General features: G+C 41.9%; 1 protein-coding gene across 6 annotated transcripts in view; it reads right to left on the bottom strand.

The window, feature by feature from the left end:
• Window positions 1-18359, bottom strand: part of LOC133560706 (ATP-dependent RNA helicase DHX15-like) — a 77838-nt gene that overhangs the window by 9631 nt on the left and 49848 nt on the right. For all 6 annotated transcript variants that reach the window (XM_061913532.1, XM_061913534.1, XM_061913533.1 and 3 more), the window contains 3 exons: window positions 17548-17634; window positions 17264-17413; window positions 13462-13570 (listed from right to left, as the gene is read on the bottom strand). In XM_061913532.1, the coding sequence (XP_061769516.1) occupies window positions 13462-13570; window positions 17264-17413; window positions 17548-17634 (346 nt within the window). The remainder of the gene's footprint in view (window positions 1-13461; window positions 13571-17263; window positions 17414-17547; window positions 17635-18359) is intronic.

The following is an 18359-nucleotide window of genomic DNA, read 5'->3' as shown; positions in this document are numbered from 1 at the left end:
TAGACTTGCTAACTAGCATGGGAATACATCGGCGGCTACATCCAGCGGCCTGTGAAGCAGGGGAGTCTAGTAGCAGCGGGGGCCGTCTACGGAGCAAACGCCAGCGGTGTGATCGGAAACGCGGATGCCGAGCGGGGCTAAAAACAAAGCAGAAGGCTAATCCCCACAGAACACCACTTTCCTCCATCCCGAAGACGGATTTAGATGGAAAATGCGAGACTACTGGTCTGGGTAAGGAGTCAGTTAAATTAGAACAAGTTTTTTCTGCTTTGAGTGTTTCAGAGTTGGACATGTGTTTTACTGAGGTGGCTAACTATGATGCGTGCAGTTTATCAAAGCAACAAACAAACAATCGGAAAATCCCCGTTACTGAGGTGGCTAACCATGATGTGTGCAGTTTATCAAAGCAACAATCAAACAATCGGAAAATTCCTGTCGTATCAATTCCTAGATATGGTCGTAACTATACTAAATGCACTGGGCATAATAAACACAACATTATTAATATTGCTACTACGGATAATTTGATCAAAAACTCCCTAAAACAGCCCACTACCTATAATATAGGTTTTTTAAACATAAGATCATTGTCTCCTAAAACGTTGTTAGTTAATGATATTATCAGAGACAACAATCTTAACGTCATCGGTCTCAGCGAAACCTGGCTTAAACCAAACAACTTTTTTGCGCTAAATGAGGCATGTCCTCCTAACTTTACACATGCGCATATTGCCCGTCCGCTCAAAAGGGGTGGGGGGGTCGCACTAATATACAACGAAAACTTTAACCTTAGTCCTAACATAAATAATAAATATAAATCGTTTGAGGTGCTTACTATGAGGTCTGTCACACCGCTGCCTCTACACCTGGCTGTTATCTACCGCCCCCCAGGGCCCTATTCGGACTTTATTAATGAATTCTCAGAGTTCGTTGCTGATCTAGTGACACACGCCGATAATATAATCATAATGGGGGACTTTAATATCTATATGAATACCCCATCGGACCCACCGTGCGTAGCGCTCCAGACTGTAATTGATAGCTGTGGTCTCACACAAATAATAAATGAACCCACGCATCGCAACGGTAATACGATAGACCTAGTGCTTGTCAGGGGCATCACCGTTTCCAAAGTTACGATACTCCCGTATACTAAAGTATTGTCCGATCATTACCTTATAAAATTCGAGGTTCAGACGCATGTTCGTCAAACTAATAATAATAATAACTGCTATAGCAGCCGCAACATTAATACAGCCACAACGACAACTCTTGCTGACCTACTGCCCTCGGTAATGGCACCATTCCCAAAGTATGTGGGCTCTATTGATAACCTCACTAACAACTTTAACGACGCCCTGCGCGAAACCATTGATAACATAGCACCGCTAAAGTTAAAAAAGGCTCCAAAAAAGCGCACCCCGTGGTTTACAGAAGAAACCAGAGCTCATAAATTATTATGTAGAAAGCTGGAACGCAAATGGCGCACGACTAAACTTGAGGTGCACCATCAAGCATGGAGTGATGGTTTAATAACTTATAAACGCATGCTTACCTTAGCTAAAGCTAAATATTACTCAAATCTCATCCACCGTAATAAAAACGATCCTAAATTTTTGTTTAGTACGGTAGCATCGCTAACCCAACAAGGGACTCCTTCCAGTAGCTCAACCCACTCAGCTGATGACTTTATGCAATTCTTTAGTAAGAAGATTTTAGTCATTAGAAAGGAGATTAAAGACAATGCGTCCCAGCTACAACGGGGTTCTATTAACACTGACACGATGGTATATACGGCGGATACTGCCCTCCAAAATAGTTTCTCTCGTTTTGAGGAAATAACATTAGAGGAATTGTTACAACGTGTAAATGGAATAAAACAGACAACATGTTTACTTGACCCTCTTCCTGGGAAACTGATCAAGGAGCTCTTTGTATTATTAGGTCCATCAGTGCTAAATATTATAAACTTATCACTCTCCTCGGGCACTGTTCCCCTAGCATTCAAAAAAGCGGTTATTCATCCTCTTCTTAAAAGACCTAACCTCGATCCTGACCTCATGGTAAATTACCGACCGGTGTCTCACCTTCCCTTTATTTCAAAAATCCTTGAAAAAATTGTTGCGGAGCAGTTAAATGAACACTTAGCGTCTAACAATCTATGTGAAACCTTTCAATCCGGTTTCAGGGCAAATCACTCCACGGAGACAGCCCTCGCAAAAATGACTAATGATCTATTGCTAACGATGGATTCTGATGCGTCATCTATGTTGCTGCTCCTCGATCTCAGCGCTGCTTTCGATACCGTCGATCATAATATTTTATTAGAACGTATCAAAACACGAATTGTTATGTCAGACTTAGCCCTGTCTTGGTTTAACTCTTATCTTACTGATAGGATGCAGTGTGTCTCCCATAACAATGTGACCTTGGACTACGTTAAGGTAACGTGTGGAGTTCCCCAGGGTTCGGTCCTTGGCCCTGCACTCTTCAGCATCTACATGCTGCCGCTAGGTGACATCATACGCAAATACGGTATTAGCTTTCACTGTTATGCTGATGACACCCAACTCTACATGCCCCTAAAGCTGACCAACACACCGGATTGTAGTCAGCTGGAGGCGTGTCTTAATGAAATTAAACAATGGATGTCCGCTAACTTTTTGCAACTCAACGCCAAAAAAACGGAAATGCTGATTATCGGTCCTGCTAGACACCGAACTCTATTTAATAATACAACTCTAACATTTGACAACCAAACAATTAAACAAGGCGACACGGTAAAGAATCTGGGTATTATCTTCGACCCAACTCTCTCCTTTGAGGCACACATTAAAAGCGTTACTAAAACGGCCTTCTTTCATCTCCGTAACATCGCTAAAATTCGCTCCATTCTGTCCACTAAAGACGCTGAGATCATTATCCATGCGTTTGTTACGTCTCGCCTCGACTACTGTAACGTATTATTTTCGGGTCTCCCCATGTCTAGCATTAAAAGATTACAGTTGGTACAAAATGCGGCTGCTAGACTTTTGACAAGAACAAGAAAGTTTGATCACATTACGCCTGTACTGGCTCACCTGCACTGGCTTCCTGTGCACTTAAGATGTGACTTTAAGGTTTTACTACTTACGTATAAAATACTACACGGTCTAGCTCCATCTTATCTTGCCGATTGTATTGTACCATATGTCCCGGCAAGAAATCTGCGTTCAAAGGACTCCGGCTTATTAGTGATTCCCAAAGCCCAAAAAAAGTCTGCGGGCTATAGAGCATTTTCCGTTCGGGCTCCAGTACTCTGGAATACCCTCCCGGTAACAGTTCGCGATGCCACCTCAGTAGAAGCATTTAAGTCTCACCTTAAAACTCATTTGTATACTCTAGCCTTTAAATAGACTCCCTTTTTAGACCAGTTGATCTGCCGTTTCTTTTCTTTTTCTTCTATGTCCCACTCTCCCGTGTGGAGGGGGTCCGGTCCGATCCGGTGGCCATGTACTGCTCGCCTGTGTATCGGCTGGGGACATCTCTGCGCTGCTGGTCCGCCTACGCTTGGGATGGTTTCCTGCTGGCTCCGCTGTGAACGGGACTCTCGCTGCTGTGTTGGATCCGCTTTGGACTGGACTCTCGCGACTGTGTTGGATCCATTGTGGATTGAACTTTCACAGTATCATGTTAGATCCGCTCGACATCCATTGCTTTCCTCCTCTCTAAGGTTCTCATAGTCATCATTGTCACCAATGTCCCACTGGGTGTGAGTTTTCCTTGCCCTTATGTGGGCCTACCGAGGATGTCGTGGTGGTTTGTGCAGCCCTTTGAGACACTAGTGATTTAGGGCTATATAAGTAAACATTGATTGATTGATTGATTGATATACATATATACATACACATATATACATATACATACACATACATATACATACATATACATACACATATATATATATATATATATATATGCATATTTTCAAGTAGCGTTTTGCTATTCTGAAGACATTGGACGTAACTTGGGCATTGTTATGAGTAAAACCGGGTGCAACATGGCTATGTTGTCAGTATGGTGTCTAGGTGAGGACTATGGTGTGGTTAGTTTTCCCGAGGTGCAAAGCGACTGGATCAGACACGATGTGATGGTAACGACATATTTTAATCTTAACTCAAAAAAAGAACAAACGAAAGGCGCTCACAGAGGAGGTACAAAAACTTGGCTATGAAACAAAACTATTACTACAACATAAACTATGGACATAAAACTAAACTTGCAAACTATGGCATGAAGAACAAAACTTACGGGGAACGAGAAAAGAGCATGGATCATCAGCACGGAGCAAGGGTGTGTAGAGGATGATGTCGCCAGGCGGCCTGCCTGGCAACTACAGGCTTATATCGTGCTGTGGTGCTTGAAAACAGGTGCGTGAGTTCAAATGAATCAGTTGCGTGAGTCGTGAGGACAGGTGAACTGATTGGTAGACATGGAAACCAAACAATGGAGTGAAAAAACAGGAATTAATGGAGTCTTGAAGTAATCTAACAAAACATGACCACAAAGACATGACATATGGAAATTAAAGTGCTCTAATAAATGTATGATCATAAATCTGATCATTCCAGTATGTTTCTGATGCTCAAAAATAGTTTGCCAAAAAGTATCAAAAGTTATGGTACACCTAACTTGGAAATACGCTAATGAGGTGTCCAGACACACCCAATCATAAAGATGATTTTTCCATCATATTTCTAGTTGTCAAAAAACATGAAATAGACACCAAGTTTGGATTTGTAGCTCATCTGGTTCAAATGTAGAGGCAAAAGCCTGTTCAGGTGGTGGCCATATTGGATCAGGCGCTATGACGACCCCAAAGGTCACCAGCGCGGGCGCCCTAGCCAAATCATTTAAGTATGCCCTGAGCTACACCTGTGCCAAATTTGGCGCTTTTAGACAAAAGTGAACAAACACACCCTAAAATCTCCCCAAAGGCCCCCACTATAGAAGGTCAGGGTTAGGGTTAGTAATGCATTAATAAGTACTTAATAATGACCAAGAGCCAATATGTTACTCATTTTCATGTTAATAAGCAACTAATTAATGCTTAATATGTGTTCCCCATACTAAAGCGTTGCCGCCAGTAGTTATTCCGCTGTGGTGGCTTCACGCTGCATGGGGATGGTGATGACATACAACACTGTTTACGACACATAAAAAAGCAATTATTTATAAAAATGAACCCTTCGGGTCTCACATTTCCTGTCCACAAACGTGGTCGGCCATTTATGCCGACATCGACTTAAGCAAGCAGGACTTGATGAGTCGGACTGTCGACATAAGCGGCACCCAGGCGACTCGTCTGTATACGACAGGAGCGCTCTGCTGTTTTTAGGGAGCGCCTGCTCGTCAGAGATCCTCTACATGGCAGACAATGGCGCTGGCTTGATTGTGATCAGTGTCGCCTTAATCAATATAAACGCAGTTACAAGAGCGGCCGTTTGATGTGCAGATATTAAATCCCGAGTCTGTCTCGCTCAGAAGCCGGCGACGAGATAAAACGATCTCGGCAGATATCAAACGCTGCTGCGCCATCGGGATTTTTTTTTTTTTTTTGAGAGAGAGTTTTTTTGATGAACGCTCTGAATCACAGTAGAATTAGGCCAAACAGATTCCCCCCAGGAAAGAGTGTTACTACATCTTCCCGAGGAGACCCTCCCTCTCTACAGCCCCCATAATATACTTTTCATCTTACCTCTGAGATTAAACCCCCGCCTCCTCCTCCTCCTCCCACTCGTGGCGCCATTTTGAGAATGAAATTGGTTACATCAATAGCGCCGCTATCACCTTGGCTATTGCCTCCTCCTTTATATTCCTCCAGTGACTGACCTCCAGCAGGCAGCCAGCCCCCGCGTTCCTCACAAAATGTAAGCGTCAACATATCGGATCGGCCTTGTCTGTGCTAAGGAGAGTGGGGGGTTTATTTATTTGATCTACTGCTACCTAACGAGGAAGCTACCAGGGCTGTGGACAGACTTCTTTATAATATCTAGTCGCGTCCGATCGATTTTTACACGCCCGCCCCCCGAATAAATGGACCAAGCAGGGAGGTATCTTTTACAGCCTCCTTTTCAGCTCTTTTTTTTCGCCCCTTCTTGGCGACGAGGGATAAGAAATCAGTGAACTTGACTCTACTATGAAGCTTTCATTCGCCTTATGACATTTCCAAAGGAGCAGGTTTAATGTACCTTTTTTGGGGGCCCATTGATTTCGCGCTATATTAGATTCCTGCATGGTTCAGGCAGTCAATACTCGCTTTCTGATGAGCCACAGATTGCATTTCCACGCCGCTTCATCACGCTACTTTAGGTTCAATTCAGTTTTGCGCTGTAAGAAGGAGCCCAAAAATAATGTGTTGATAACTGTTTTCAAATAGCTGTTGTGGGATAACTGTATTTTCCGGACTATAAGGCGCACTTTAAATACTTTTCTTTTCTCTCAAAAATCGACAGTGAGCCTTATAACCCGGTGTGCCTAATGTAAAGAATAAGTTTGGTTGAGCTTACCCACCTTGAAGCTATTTTATTTGGTACATGGTGCAATGACAAGTGTGACCAGTAGATGGCAGTCAAACATAATATATAAGTGTAGGCTTCAATATGATGGCAATATAACTCAAGTAAACAACACCAACATTTTCCTTTGAAAATATAGAACATTACACACGGCGCTCAAAAATCTATCAAAATGTTTTGGTACAACTTTGGCAAGCTATGAAGCCACACCGCTTGATGTGCTTCAACATAGGAGTATTATTATAGTGTGTGTGTAAGACATTATCTAGAGCAGGGGTCGGGAACCTTTTTGGCTGAGAGAGCCAAGAAGCCAAATATTTTAAAATGTATTTCCCTAAGAGCCATATAATATTTTTTTTTACACTGAACACAAATAAACGCGTGCATTTTTAAGTAAGACCAACATTTCCAGAGTATAATAGGTCTCTTATTCTTTGTAGTAACATTGTTATTCTGAAGCTAACTGTGGAGGGGGCGTGGCCTGCGGGCCTGCAGCAAAGTGGGATGTTGTCAGGAACGGCCTCGAAATCAGCGACAGGTGCGTAGATGGCCCACCTGGGCCTATTTATCTAATCACCTGTCGCAATGTTATAAGCAGCAGCCAGGAGAAGAGACAGGGTTGGGGCTGGAGCCAGAGCGCGAGTGAGGACGAAAGAGAAAAAGACAATTGCTGGAAAGCAACTGAGAGACTAATTGAAAAAACAACAACAATATTTTACCCTAAAACAGGCTCTCATGTCGGTGCTTGGTGGTCTGAAGAAACCCCAGGAGGGCAAGCCCAACACTAACCAATAACAAATAAATTACTTCTTACCATTAATGCAACTTCTTGAACATAAAAATGCATGAGAATGTTTTATATTTTGAATGTTATTTTTAACACTATGATTACAAGTGGAATTATTCATTACTTATCCTGTTAAGCAATGTCAGCTCAGATTTATCCGAGAGCCAGATGCAGTCATCAAAAGGGCCACATCCGGCTCTAGAGCCATAGGTTCCCTACCCCTGATCTTGAGTTTTGTTTCGCAAATTTATGCAAAAGAAACTTCTCTTACCGTCTGGTACCTGCTGATCTGTATTTGGGATCTGCATAAATCCTGAAAAATTTTGCGTGTCCGCTTTTGTAGTCCGTGGGGACACCATAGCCGAAGAGCTTCTTCGTTTTCTCTATCTTCTTGTTATGTGACTGTGGTCCGACAACGAGGCAGGGCACACCGTAGCCCGCTGCAAGAGGGCAGCGAGGAGGCGTGGCCAGCAGGCCGACAGCGAGGCAGGGCCCGCCGGAGCCCGGCCCAAGATGGTGGTGAGGAGGCCTGGACGGTGAGCGAGGCGGGGCGCGCCGGGAGCGACACCGCAATCGTGATCAGGTGCGCGGGTCGCCCAGCTGGGCACAATTAAATCATCTCGCACTGTATAAAAGGGCGGCAGCCGTGAACGTGGGGGAGAGAGAAGGAGAGAAGAGTCTGAGCAAGAAAGAAGTGGATGCCGAGCGAAAAAGACGGAGAGCCGAGAAAAACGAAATCGCAAGAAGATGAAAAGCTGGAGTGGAAGAGCGAGCAGCAGACGGAAAGGCTGAAAAGCAACCCGGCAAGAGACACATTCTTTGAAATAAGACCAAACTTGCTCGCCATTATGTCCTTCCTTGATGGTCCTTGGGACTCGCACGATGGCGTCTTGAGTCTGTCACAGTGACATTCATCCTCCGCTGTTGCCATTTCTTATATAGTGTAAAGTTCTTACTAATATCTGTCAGTAATCCCGCCATGAAAGCGCTAAAACATACCTGTATAGTGAGTTTACATTATTCATCCAAGGAACTTTCGTTATTAGAGAGTTCCAGTCAGACGGTTTTTCACGGGCAGTGTTGGGACTAACGCCTTGCTGTAACGCCGTTATTTTTGGCGGTAACTAGTAGTTTAACGCGTTATTTTTTATATTCAGTAACTCAGTTACCGTTACTACTTGATGCGTTACTGTGTTATATTACGTTATTTTTTATGTAGTATCGGCTAGAAACTGAGAAGATCTGAGTGTGTTTTACTGGAGAGCTGCAGAAGAGGCACAGGAGAAAAGGCGCGCTTTGTATGTGTGTGTGGGTGTGTGTAGAGCGGCGTGTCTGTGTTTACTAACAAGACATCATAGTGGAGCCAAAGTTTTTTAACATGGAGATATTTTCACTACTTTTCTTTTGTCGAGCACAAGGAAAATAACATTTTAGTTCAATGTAAGTTGTGTCTTGGATCAACAATCCCATCTACTGTCCAAAACAGCAATTCAAATCTGCTGAAAAACCTACAAAAGCAACATGCTTCGACGAAGCTAGTAAAGAGAGACACACTTCACCTCCAACACAATCTCAGCCAGGGGTCACCAATGCGGCGCCCGCGGGCGCCAGGTAGCCCGCAAGGACCAGATAAGTCGCCCGCCGCCTGTTGGCCGTTTTTTTTTTTTTTTTTTATGAATTTATTAATCAATCCAACAGAACAATACACAAAAATACCATAACAATGAATATTATTATTAGTAGTAAAACATTCAAAATAGCAGTGATTAAAAATCCCTCATTGATATTATCATTGTAAACATTTACCCCAAAAAATAAACAAATGAACAATAGTGTCACAGTGGCTTACACTTGCATCGCATCTCATAAGCTTGACAACACACTGTGTCCAATATTTTACACAAAGATATAATAAGTCATATTTTGTTTTTTTAATGGGTCATTTTGGTTAATTGAATTTTTTTTTTCGTGTGTGTTTTCTTCTCTTTGAAACCGTTCAATTAAGTGTTTTTTTCATCATTTATTCTCTACAAAAAAACCTTCCGTAAAAGGAAAAAAATGTACGACGGAAATACCCATTTATATATATATATATACACAGTATATATATATTATTTATTTAGCTATTCTTGTTTAAATCACACTTACATGTAACTTACAAATGACTATATATATATATATATATATATATATATATATATATATATATATACATACATACATATATAAAAACACTTACAATGTAAAGTGTTTTTTTTTGTTTAATATAAATTAACTCTGACGTAGTATAGTTAAAAGGTCAGAATTGTGTGCATGACCAAAACATAGCGTTTGTTGCGCTCTTACAAACAAGCTAATGTCAGCGGACGCAGCGAATTTGAGGGGAAGAGTTACCCCAAAAAATGTCAGAAAAAAAAAGAAAATATATCATTATCACGACGAATGGGAGGTCCAGTTTTTTTTTACCACTGTGAAAGGATCCTGCGTGTGTTTCATTTGCGGGGCAACTGTGGCAATAGCAAAGCGGTACAATGTGGAGAGACATTTCACTACGTGTCACACAAGCTACCATGACTGCAAACAGCAGTCTTTTTTCACTCCCAAAAAGCAACCGAAGCCTCGTTTAGAGCTACGCAATTCTTGATGAAGAAAAAGAAGGCATTTACAGACGGGGAGGTTGTCAAAGAAGCAATGATGATAATTGCTAAAACTGTGCTTGAAGACGAGAAGTATGGAACCAATGTACTCTCCAGTCTCTCTGATGTTCAACTTGGGGCAACTACGATGGTAAGAAGAGTGTCGGCGATGTCTGGGAACTTGATCCACCAGCTGGACCGTGATCTGGCGAGGTGCCGGTGGTTCAGCATCCAGTGTGACGAGTCGGTGGAACTGCAGCAGTACGGCGAGGCTGATGGTCTTTATCAGGATGGTGTTTGATGATTTCTCCACAAAAGAACTTTTGACACTACTGCCCCTGAAGACAACTACGAGGGGAGTTGACATTTATAACGCAGTGAAGGAGTTTTTGGTGGAAAAAAAGTGCCGCTGGAAAAGCTGGTATCAGTGACTACTGATGGGGCTCCTGCTATGATCGGCCGACACACAGGATTCGTTGCTCACTGTAAAGCTGACCCAGAGTTCCCAAACTTTCTGCAGTACCACTGCATCATCCAACAGCATCCTTTTGTGCAAAAGTGATCTGCTTTGAGCACGTAATGACTCCCGTCGTAAAGATCATAAACAGCATCCGCTCCAGAGCTAAACAGTACAGAACATTCAAGGTACTTTTGGAGGAGCTGACAGCTGAATATGGTGACCTGCTACTACACACAGAAATCCGATGGCTCAGCAGGGGACACATTTTGCTACGTTTTTTGTCAGTTTTGGGTGAAATCAAAGAGTTCATGCAGTCCAGAGGTGAGGACATCGTGCTGCTGGAGGACACTGAGTGGATACTTGACCTTGCATTTTTAACGGACATTACTGGAAAACTGAACAGTTTGAACTGTGAGCTGCAAGGCAAAAGTAAAACTATCGCCAATATGATAAGTGCTTTAGATGCATTTAAATCTAAGATGAAACTTTTCTCTGTGCATTTACAGAGAAAAAAAGTGCTGCACTTTCCCTCTGTTCAGATGGTGCTGAAAGACAATGCTTCTGCATCTGAGGCTTTTGACAAAGTTGCAGAAAAGTACTCTCTGGTCATGAGCAGAGTTGGGCAAGAGTTTGAGAACAGGTTTTGTGACCTGGATCAGCTTGAACCATGTGTGTCGTTCATTTCTAATCCTTTCATGAACGTGGACATATCATGCATTGCTGGGCAGTTAAGTGCAACATTAAGCCTGGATGCTGAACAGGTGGAGATTGAAATTGTAACACTGCAAAATGACCTCCACCTCAAAGCCCACCAGGCTGCACCAAACTTTTGGTGCCTTGTTGACACAGAAAAGTACAGTGGTGTATGCGCAGCAGCTATGAAGGTTGCAATACTGTTTGGTTCAACTTATCTTTGGGAATCAGCCTTTTCTGACATGAACTTCATCACGAACAAACACAGAACATGCCTCACTGATGCACATTTGCAAGACTCACTCAGAGCTGCAGTGTCAAGTTACACACCAGAGTACAACACACTAGTTAACAGCATGCAATGCCAGGCTTCCCACTAACTGACAAAGAAACAGATAACAGATTAGGTGTCCAGTTCAAAGTGTGACATGATTTATTTAAAAATTTGAGAGTTGACTTTTGTATTATACATGAGTTATTATTTGTACAAACATGGTGCAAAGTAATTCATGTTTTGTTAAAAAATGTTAGTGGCTAGCTAGTTAAAATGGGATATTGTGATTTCAGAAGGCTGTCTTAGAAGTGATCATTTGAAAATGTTCAATTTGAAAAATGTGCACTTAGAGAAAATATTTTAAAAAAGTGTTTCATATTGATGTGTATCTGTTTCTATATATATATTTATTGTGAGGAATCATTAGGATGATAAGTGTTTCCGCAAAGATAAATATAATTAATTATTAATAATAACATAGAGTTAAAGGTACATTGAGCAAATCGGCTATTTCTGGCAATTTATTTAAGTATCAATCAGTACCCAAGAAGTAGCTCTTGGTCTCAAAAAGGTTGGTGACCCCTGATCTAAGCAATAACGGCTGGATTTTAACAGAGGGACTGCTAGCCAGGACAACATTGATAGAGCCATTACAGCGTATGTGCTAGAAGACATGCAAGCTATTTCTACAGTGGAGTCACCCACTTTCGGGCAAATAATTAGCAAGATATCAGGCATCAAACAGAAAACATTTTCCACGTACATGGACACAGTGGACAGTGAGCACAAAAGTGGATAGCGAGCTAAAGAAGACACTCCAAACTCTGCCTCTGCTCATCATTCAGCAATGAAGGTACACACTCTCTGTCAATTATCTTATATACTCATTCATTCTAGACTTCTAGAATGTTTGATTATCACATCACTCTAAATGTATAGACTATAAAGTTCACAAACATAAGGAGGGATCCTAATGGGCCAGGCCAATCTTTCCTTAATCTTATACTAAAACTGGGGAAATGCGTAGAGTGTTCTGGGCCTCAGACATGATTTTATTTCAGAATTCCTTGAGCGAAAAAAACGCATGGTTAGGCTTTGTGTCTGTAGTGTGTGCCTTCCTTGGTTTACAGCTATGTTATTAGGCTGTTTACTACTTATGTATATTATGTTGCAGCAATTTAAAATTGTTTTGTCAATTTGTTCTGGTCTGAAACAAATTGGCCCTTTGAAACATAACTTTGTCTTTGTGCGTTGTATGTAGACCACATTGCTTAGCAGAGTTCAGTAATGCAAATGCATGTTAAGTTGATCAACAAATTGTTTTATTCTCTAGTGCAATAACAGTACTGAAATGAAGGCTAAAAGGGCATTAAAGGGGGGTTTAAATAAATAAATAAATAAAATAGAAGTAACAAAATAGGGCTTCACGGTGGCAGAGGGGTTAGTGGGTCTGCCTCACAATACGAAGTTCCTGCAGTCCTGGGATGAGGAAATGCTGCTCCGTTATTGATTTAGGTAAAGTCAGAATGTCATAAAACAGTAAGCTCCATCTTTTGACACTTTTTCCACTCCCGTCCTTGCACGCTACACCGCTACAACAAAGATGACGGGGAGAAGACGCTGCCGAAGGTGAGCCACGTAAATAAACCCGCCCACAAAACGGCGGACTCGAAAACGACTTGAAGATGATCTGTAAAACATAATCCATGCAACATTTTGACCAAATAACCACCATTCCATGTTATGTAGACCACAAGAAAGTGTTTACATTTAGAAAAAAATGTTAATAATATGACTGTGCGCCCTATAATCCAGTACGCCTTATATATAAAAAAAAAAAGATCAAAAATAGACCATTCATCTGCAGTGCACCTTATAATCCGGTGTGCCCTACGGTCCGGAAAATACGGTACATTGTCCAAATCAGGCTGGAGGCCAATTCTCAGCCGGCCAACCATGGGAATCACGTTTATATTGATTCAGAAGACATTGTCCAATGTCAAATCAGATGTGAACACAGTGTAAAAAATACAAATGGAGTACTATTTTCCAACCTGGCGGGTCCATGAAGTCAAAATGCACCAAGTCGTCGACGCCCAACTTCTTTAGCTGCAGCACCACTGAGCCAAGATTGGACATGAGAATCTCTGGGTAGGTGCTGTCCTAAGAAGGATCACAGGATGGATTGTCAAAACCATGCATATTCAAGGGGTGCTACAACTAGGAATCCAGCGGAGGGCGCTGTCTCACAAGTAAATTCACACAACATTCTCCAGGGGTAAGATGCTTTGAGAAATCTAAATGATACGTAACCACATGTTTTGCAACTATGATGTTGTATCCAGAGGTGTCCAACTTGTTGGCATTGAGGGCCACATCGTAGTTAAGGCTCTCTCAGTTTTGCGCTGTAAGAAGCAGCCCAATAATAATGTACTGATAACTGTTTTCAAACAGCTGTTGCGGGATAACCGTATTTTCCAGACTATAAGGCGTACTTAAAATCCTTTTCTTCTCTCTAAAAATTTGACAGTGAGCCTTATAACCCGGTGTGCCTAATGTCAGGAATAAGTTTGGTTGAGCTTACCCACCTTGAAGCTATTTTATTTGGTACATGGTGTAATGATAAGTGTGACCAGTAGATGGCAGTCAAACATAATATATAAGTGTAGGCTTCAATTTGATGGCCATATAACTCAAGTAAACACCAACATTTTACATTGAAAATATAGAACATTACACACGGCGCTCAAAAATCTATCAAAATGTTTTAGTACGACTTTGGCAAGCTATGAAACCAAACCGCTTGATGTGCTTCAACATACGAGTATTATTATGGTGTGTGTATAAAGTAAGACATTATCTTGTTTTTTGTTTCGCAATATTATGCAAAAGCAACTTTTCTTACCGTCTGGTACCCGCTGATCTGTATTTGGGATCTGCATAAAACCTGAAAAATTTGCATAGGTTTTGCTAGGAATCCAGCTGAGGGCGCTGTCTCACAAGTAAATTCACACAACATTCTCCATGGGGAAGATGCTTTGAGAAATCTAAATGTGACTTAACCGCACGTTTTGCAAGTATGATGCTGTATCCACGGGTGTCCAACTTGTTGGGATTGAGGGCCACATCGTAGTTAAGGCTCTCAGAGGGCCGCTTGTAACAGTGAATATGTACTGTACGAGCATAGATGTATGATTATGGTTTTGGTTATGATCTTCGTTCTTTTCAGTACTTCTAAATTGCTTATTTCCACAAATATCGTACCTTGTGCCGGTCAGTGCTTTGGCAGCCTGTCTTAGAAATCACTTTGTGTGATCAGAAACGATTAATCTGTCCAAACTCCTACAGCCTGATCGCTGCATAGCTTCAGGTTGCAACTGTTTTGAGGTAGCGTTTTAGCTCGTTAGATCCCAGCTTGCACAGCTTCCTTTGTTTATTATAGCAAGTCCGTGCCTCCTGCCGGGCAGAGTTCAAATCAGATATGTTAGCAATCTGTCCTGTAGCTGTGATCACAATCAGTAATCAGCAAAGCTGCAATTTTATTCAAAATTCTGGTTAAGAAGGCAGAGCTTTTTTGTTTTGCATCCTCTCCTGTTCACAAGAAGTGAAGTTTGACCGGCTTATGACATTATTGCATTAGTGCATTTGATTAAATACTTTTTTACATAAAATTTGACGGATAACTTCTTTTGAAATCATAAGTTGAGCAGCTATTTAAGTATTTTAATTTTAACAATAATATGTATGAACTATATGATAATATAATATTTAATATTTAATAAAGGCTTTGAGTTTGACACTTCCATCCACACATTTCTACCGCTTATCCATTTTGGGGTCGCGGGGACTGCTGTAGCCTATCTCAGCTGCATTCGGGCAGAAGGCGGCGTACACCCTGGACAAGTCGCCACCTCATCGCAGGGCCAACACAGATAGACAGACAACATTCACACTCACATTCACACACTAGGGCCAATTTAGTGTTGCCAATCAACCTATCCCCAGGTGCATGTCTTTGAAAGTGGGAGGAAGTACTCGGAGGGAACCCACGCATTCACAGGGAGAACATGTAAACTCCTAGTTTGACACTTGAGCTCTTCATATACTGTATGCTTACAGTTGTTTTGTAGAGTGTAAAACTGAAGATAACATGTTTTTTAATAAGTTTAAGAGTGGCATCTCTATGTCAGCAATGCCATTTTGGATTTGCTGTTTGCTTCACGATGGTGACTGGTGGGGTGTTTTTGCCTCTTCTATTCAGTGATATGCACGCATCAATGGTGTTATTACTGACATCAATTCCCTTTGATTGCAGGGAGTTGACCACTTGTTGCTCAGTCCATGTCGTCTAGTTCTCCTCTGCTGTCAACTGTTCTTGCCTAGGTTTGAGGATTGATGCGTAGCCCTGCAATGATGATGTCATTGTGCCGTGTAAACTGATCCACTTCCTCTTTGATGTTTTCCAAAACACTTATATTCCCCAGATTGGCGATATCTTGTTGAGTTGTTGTCTCAATGCAGCCATCGACTCCCTGAAGTTCTTCAAATCACTTATCATCTGTCTCCATTTTAATGTTCTCCACAACACTACTGTTGTCCCAATGGATGTTGTCTTGCTGCTTGGCATTCGACTGTTGGCGCAATGTTGCATTCTCCTCTTTCAGCTTCTCCATCTCCCGTTTTAATGCTGCATTGTTTTCACTGCGAATCTTCACCTCTTCTCTGAACTTTCTAAATTCCAGCATATTCATCTGCGTTCAAAGGACTCCGGTTTATTAGTGATTCCCAAAGCCCAAAAAAAGTCTGCGGGCTATAGAGCGTTTTCCATTCGGGCTACCGTACTCTGGAATTCCCTCCCGGTAACAGTTAGAGATGCCACCTCAGTAGAAGCATTTAAGTATCACCTTAAAACTCATTTGTATATTCTAGCCTTTAAATAGACTCCCTTTTTAGACCAGTTGATCTGCAGTTTCTTTTCTTTTTCTCGTATGTCTCACTCTCCCTTGTGGAGGGGGTGCGGTCCGATGGCCATGGATGAAGTACTGGCTGTCCAGAGTTGGGACCCAGGATGGACCACTCGTCCAGAGTAGGGACCCAGGATGGACCGCTCGCCTGTGTATCGGCTGGGGACATTTCTGCGCTGCTGATCCGCCTTCGCTTGGGATAGTTTCCTGCTGGCTCCGCTGTGGACGGGACTCTCGCTGCTGTGTTGGATCCGCTTTGGACTGGACTCTTGCGGCTGTGTTAGATCCACTATGGATTAAACTTTCACAGTATCATGTTAGACCCGCTCGACATCCATTGCTTTCGGTCCCCTGGGGGAGGGTGGGGCCGGAGGGGGGATGGGGGCTTCTCATAGTCATCATTGTCCCACTGGGTCATCATTGTCACCGACGTCCCACTGGGTGTGAATTTTCCTTGCCCTTATGTGGGCCTACCGAGGATGTCGTAGTGGTTTGTGTTGTGGTTTGTGCAGCCCTTTGAGACACTAGTGATTTAGGGCTGTATAAGTAAACATTGATTGATTGATTGATTGATATTACAAGATTATTTTCCTCCTCTGATAATCTGTTTTTGGAAATTGGCAACATCTTTTTGTACACCATTGATAATCTCTTCCTTGAGATTGTTGACATTTTGTAGAGTTCCTATTAACGCTTTTAAGTCTGGTTGAGCTAGCATTTAGCTAGTTAGCCCCCTTCGGTTTACTTACTTAAGCGAATCTGTGCCTCCGCCGTGTTGTTATTTTGTGCATATTTTCTCTTTTTTTGTCGGGTTATCCGATGTCAGAGCTACTTTGATGGCTCCTATGCAGCTATTTTCCAAGATCTTTGTGTGAAAATTGGCTATTTCTACCTGCATCTCTGTCCTGTAAGTCTTTTCTGTGTAAAGTCGGAAGCACTTCCCCGGGCGCGTACGTCCAGCTCGACCAGCCCTCTGCTGGGCCGATGCTTTGCTGATCGCCGACACCAGAAGCGACTCAACACGAATGCGAGGGTTGTACACCTGATGAGGCAGGACAAAAAAAATAAGGAGTAGGTAGCTAGCTTTTCCATCATAGGACCATGATGGTTAACTTGCATGTTTCCCACTTGAGTGATAAGCAAATAACAGTTAGAACTGACATGCAAAAAACAAACCTTTTGCTTGGCAAATCCTGGATCAATTACAAAAACAACGCCATCTATGGTAAGTGATGTCTCAGCGATGTTTGTCGACACCACAACCTGTAAACAAAGCCAACGGGTTAAGACGTAATCCAGATATATAGACAAAAAAACAGTTTTGTCCCAATCTATTGGCATTAGTGTAAACAATAGGTTGTAAGATTTCCAAATTGCTCTAATTTGGAAACGTTAGTTTGGGGACAGCGTGGCGTGGCTGGGAGAGTGGTTCCTGGTTCAATCCCCACCTTCTACCATCCTAGTCACATCCGTTGTGTCCTTGAGCAAGACACTTCACCCTTGCTCCTGATGGGTCCTGGTTAGTGTCTTGCATTTTCAGCGCCCGCCATCAGTGTGTGAATGTGTGTGTGAATGTGGAAATACTGTCAAAGCGTTTTAGGTTCCTTAAAAAAAAAGGTAGAAAAGCACTATACAAGTACAACCCATTTACCATTTAAGTTTTATTTAAAAAACAGTCAATTAGCAAAGCTGATTACTCCTGACAGGGATCTAAGAAACATTGTGTAATAATAATTACTAAAAATTTACATAATTACTGTTTTGTATACAATGTTTGAGTGGATCTTACGTATGTTCAGTATGAAAACAACAGACAATCTTGCAATTATTTTCAGGATTAATAAAGTAGTAACTTGCATGACCTAAAATCTGTATGAATAAGAATAAATGTTAACGAACAGCAGGAGTGGGAAAAAATAAATAAATACATTTTACAAAAAAAGGGATCACCTCAAATTAAGTTTGGATGTGAACAATAATGGGGCAAA

The sequence above is a fragment of the Nerophis ophidion genome, linkage group LG10, assembly GCF_033978795.1.
Source record: "Nerophis ophidion isolate RoL-2023_Sa linkage group LG10, RoL_Noph_v1.0, whole genome shotgun sequence".
NCBI lineage: Eukaryota > Metazoa > Chordata > Actinopteri > Syngnathiformes > Syngnathidae > Nerophis > Nerophis ophidion.
The sequence above is the reverse complement of the archived record's forward strand: the minus strand, read 5'-3'. Positions and strand labels throughout refer to the sequence as shown.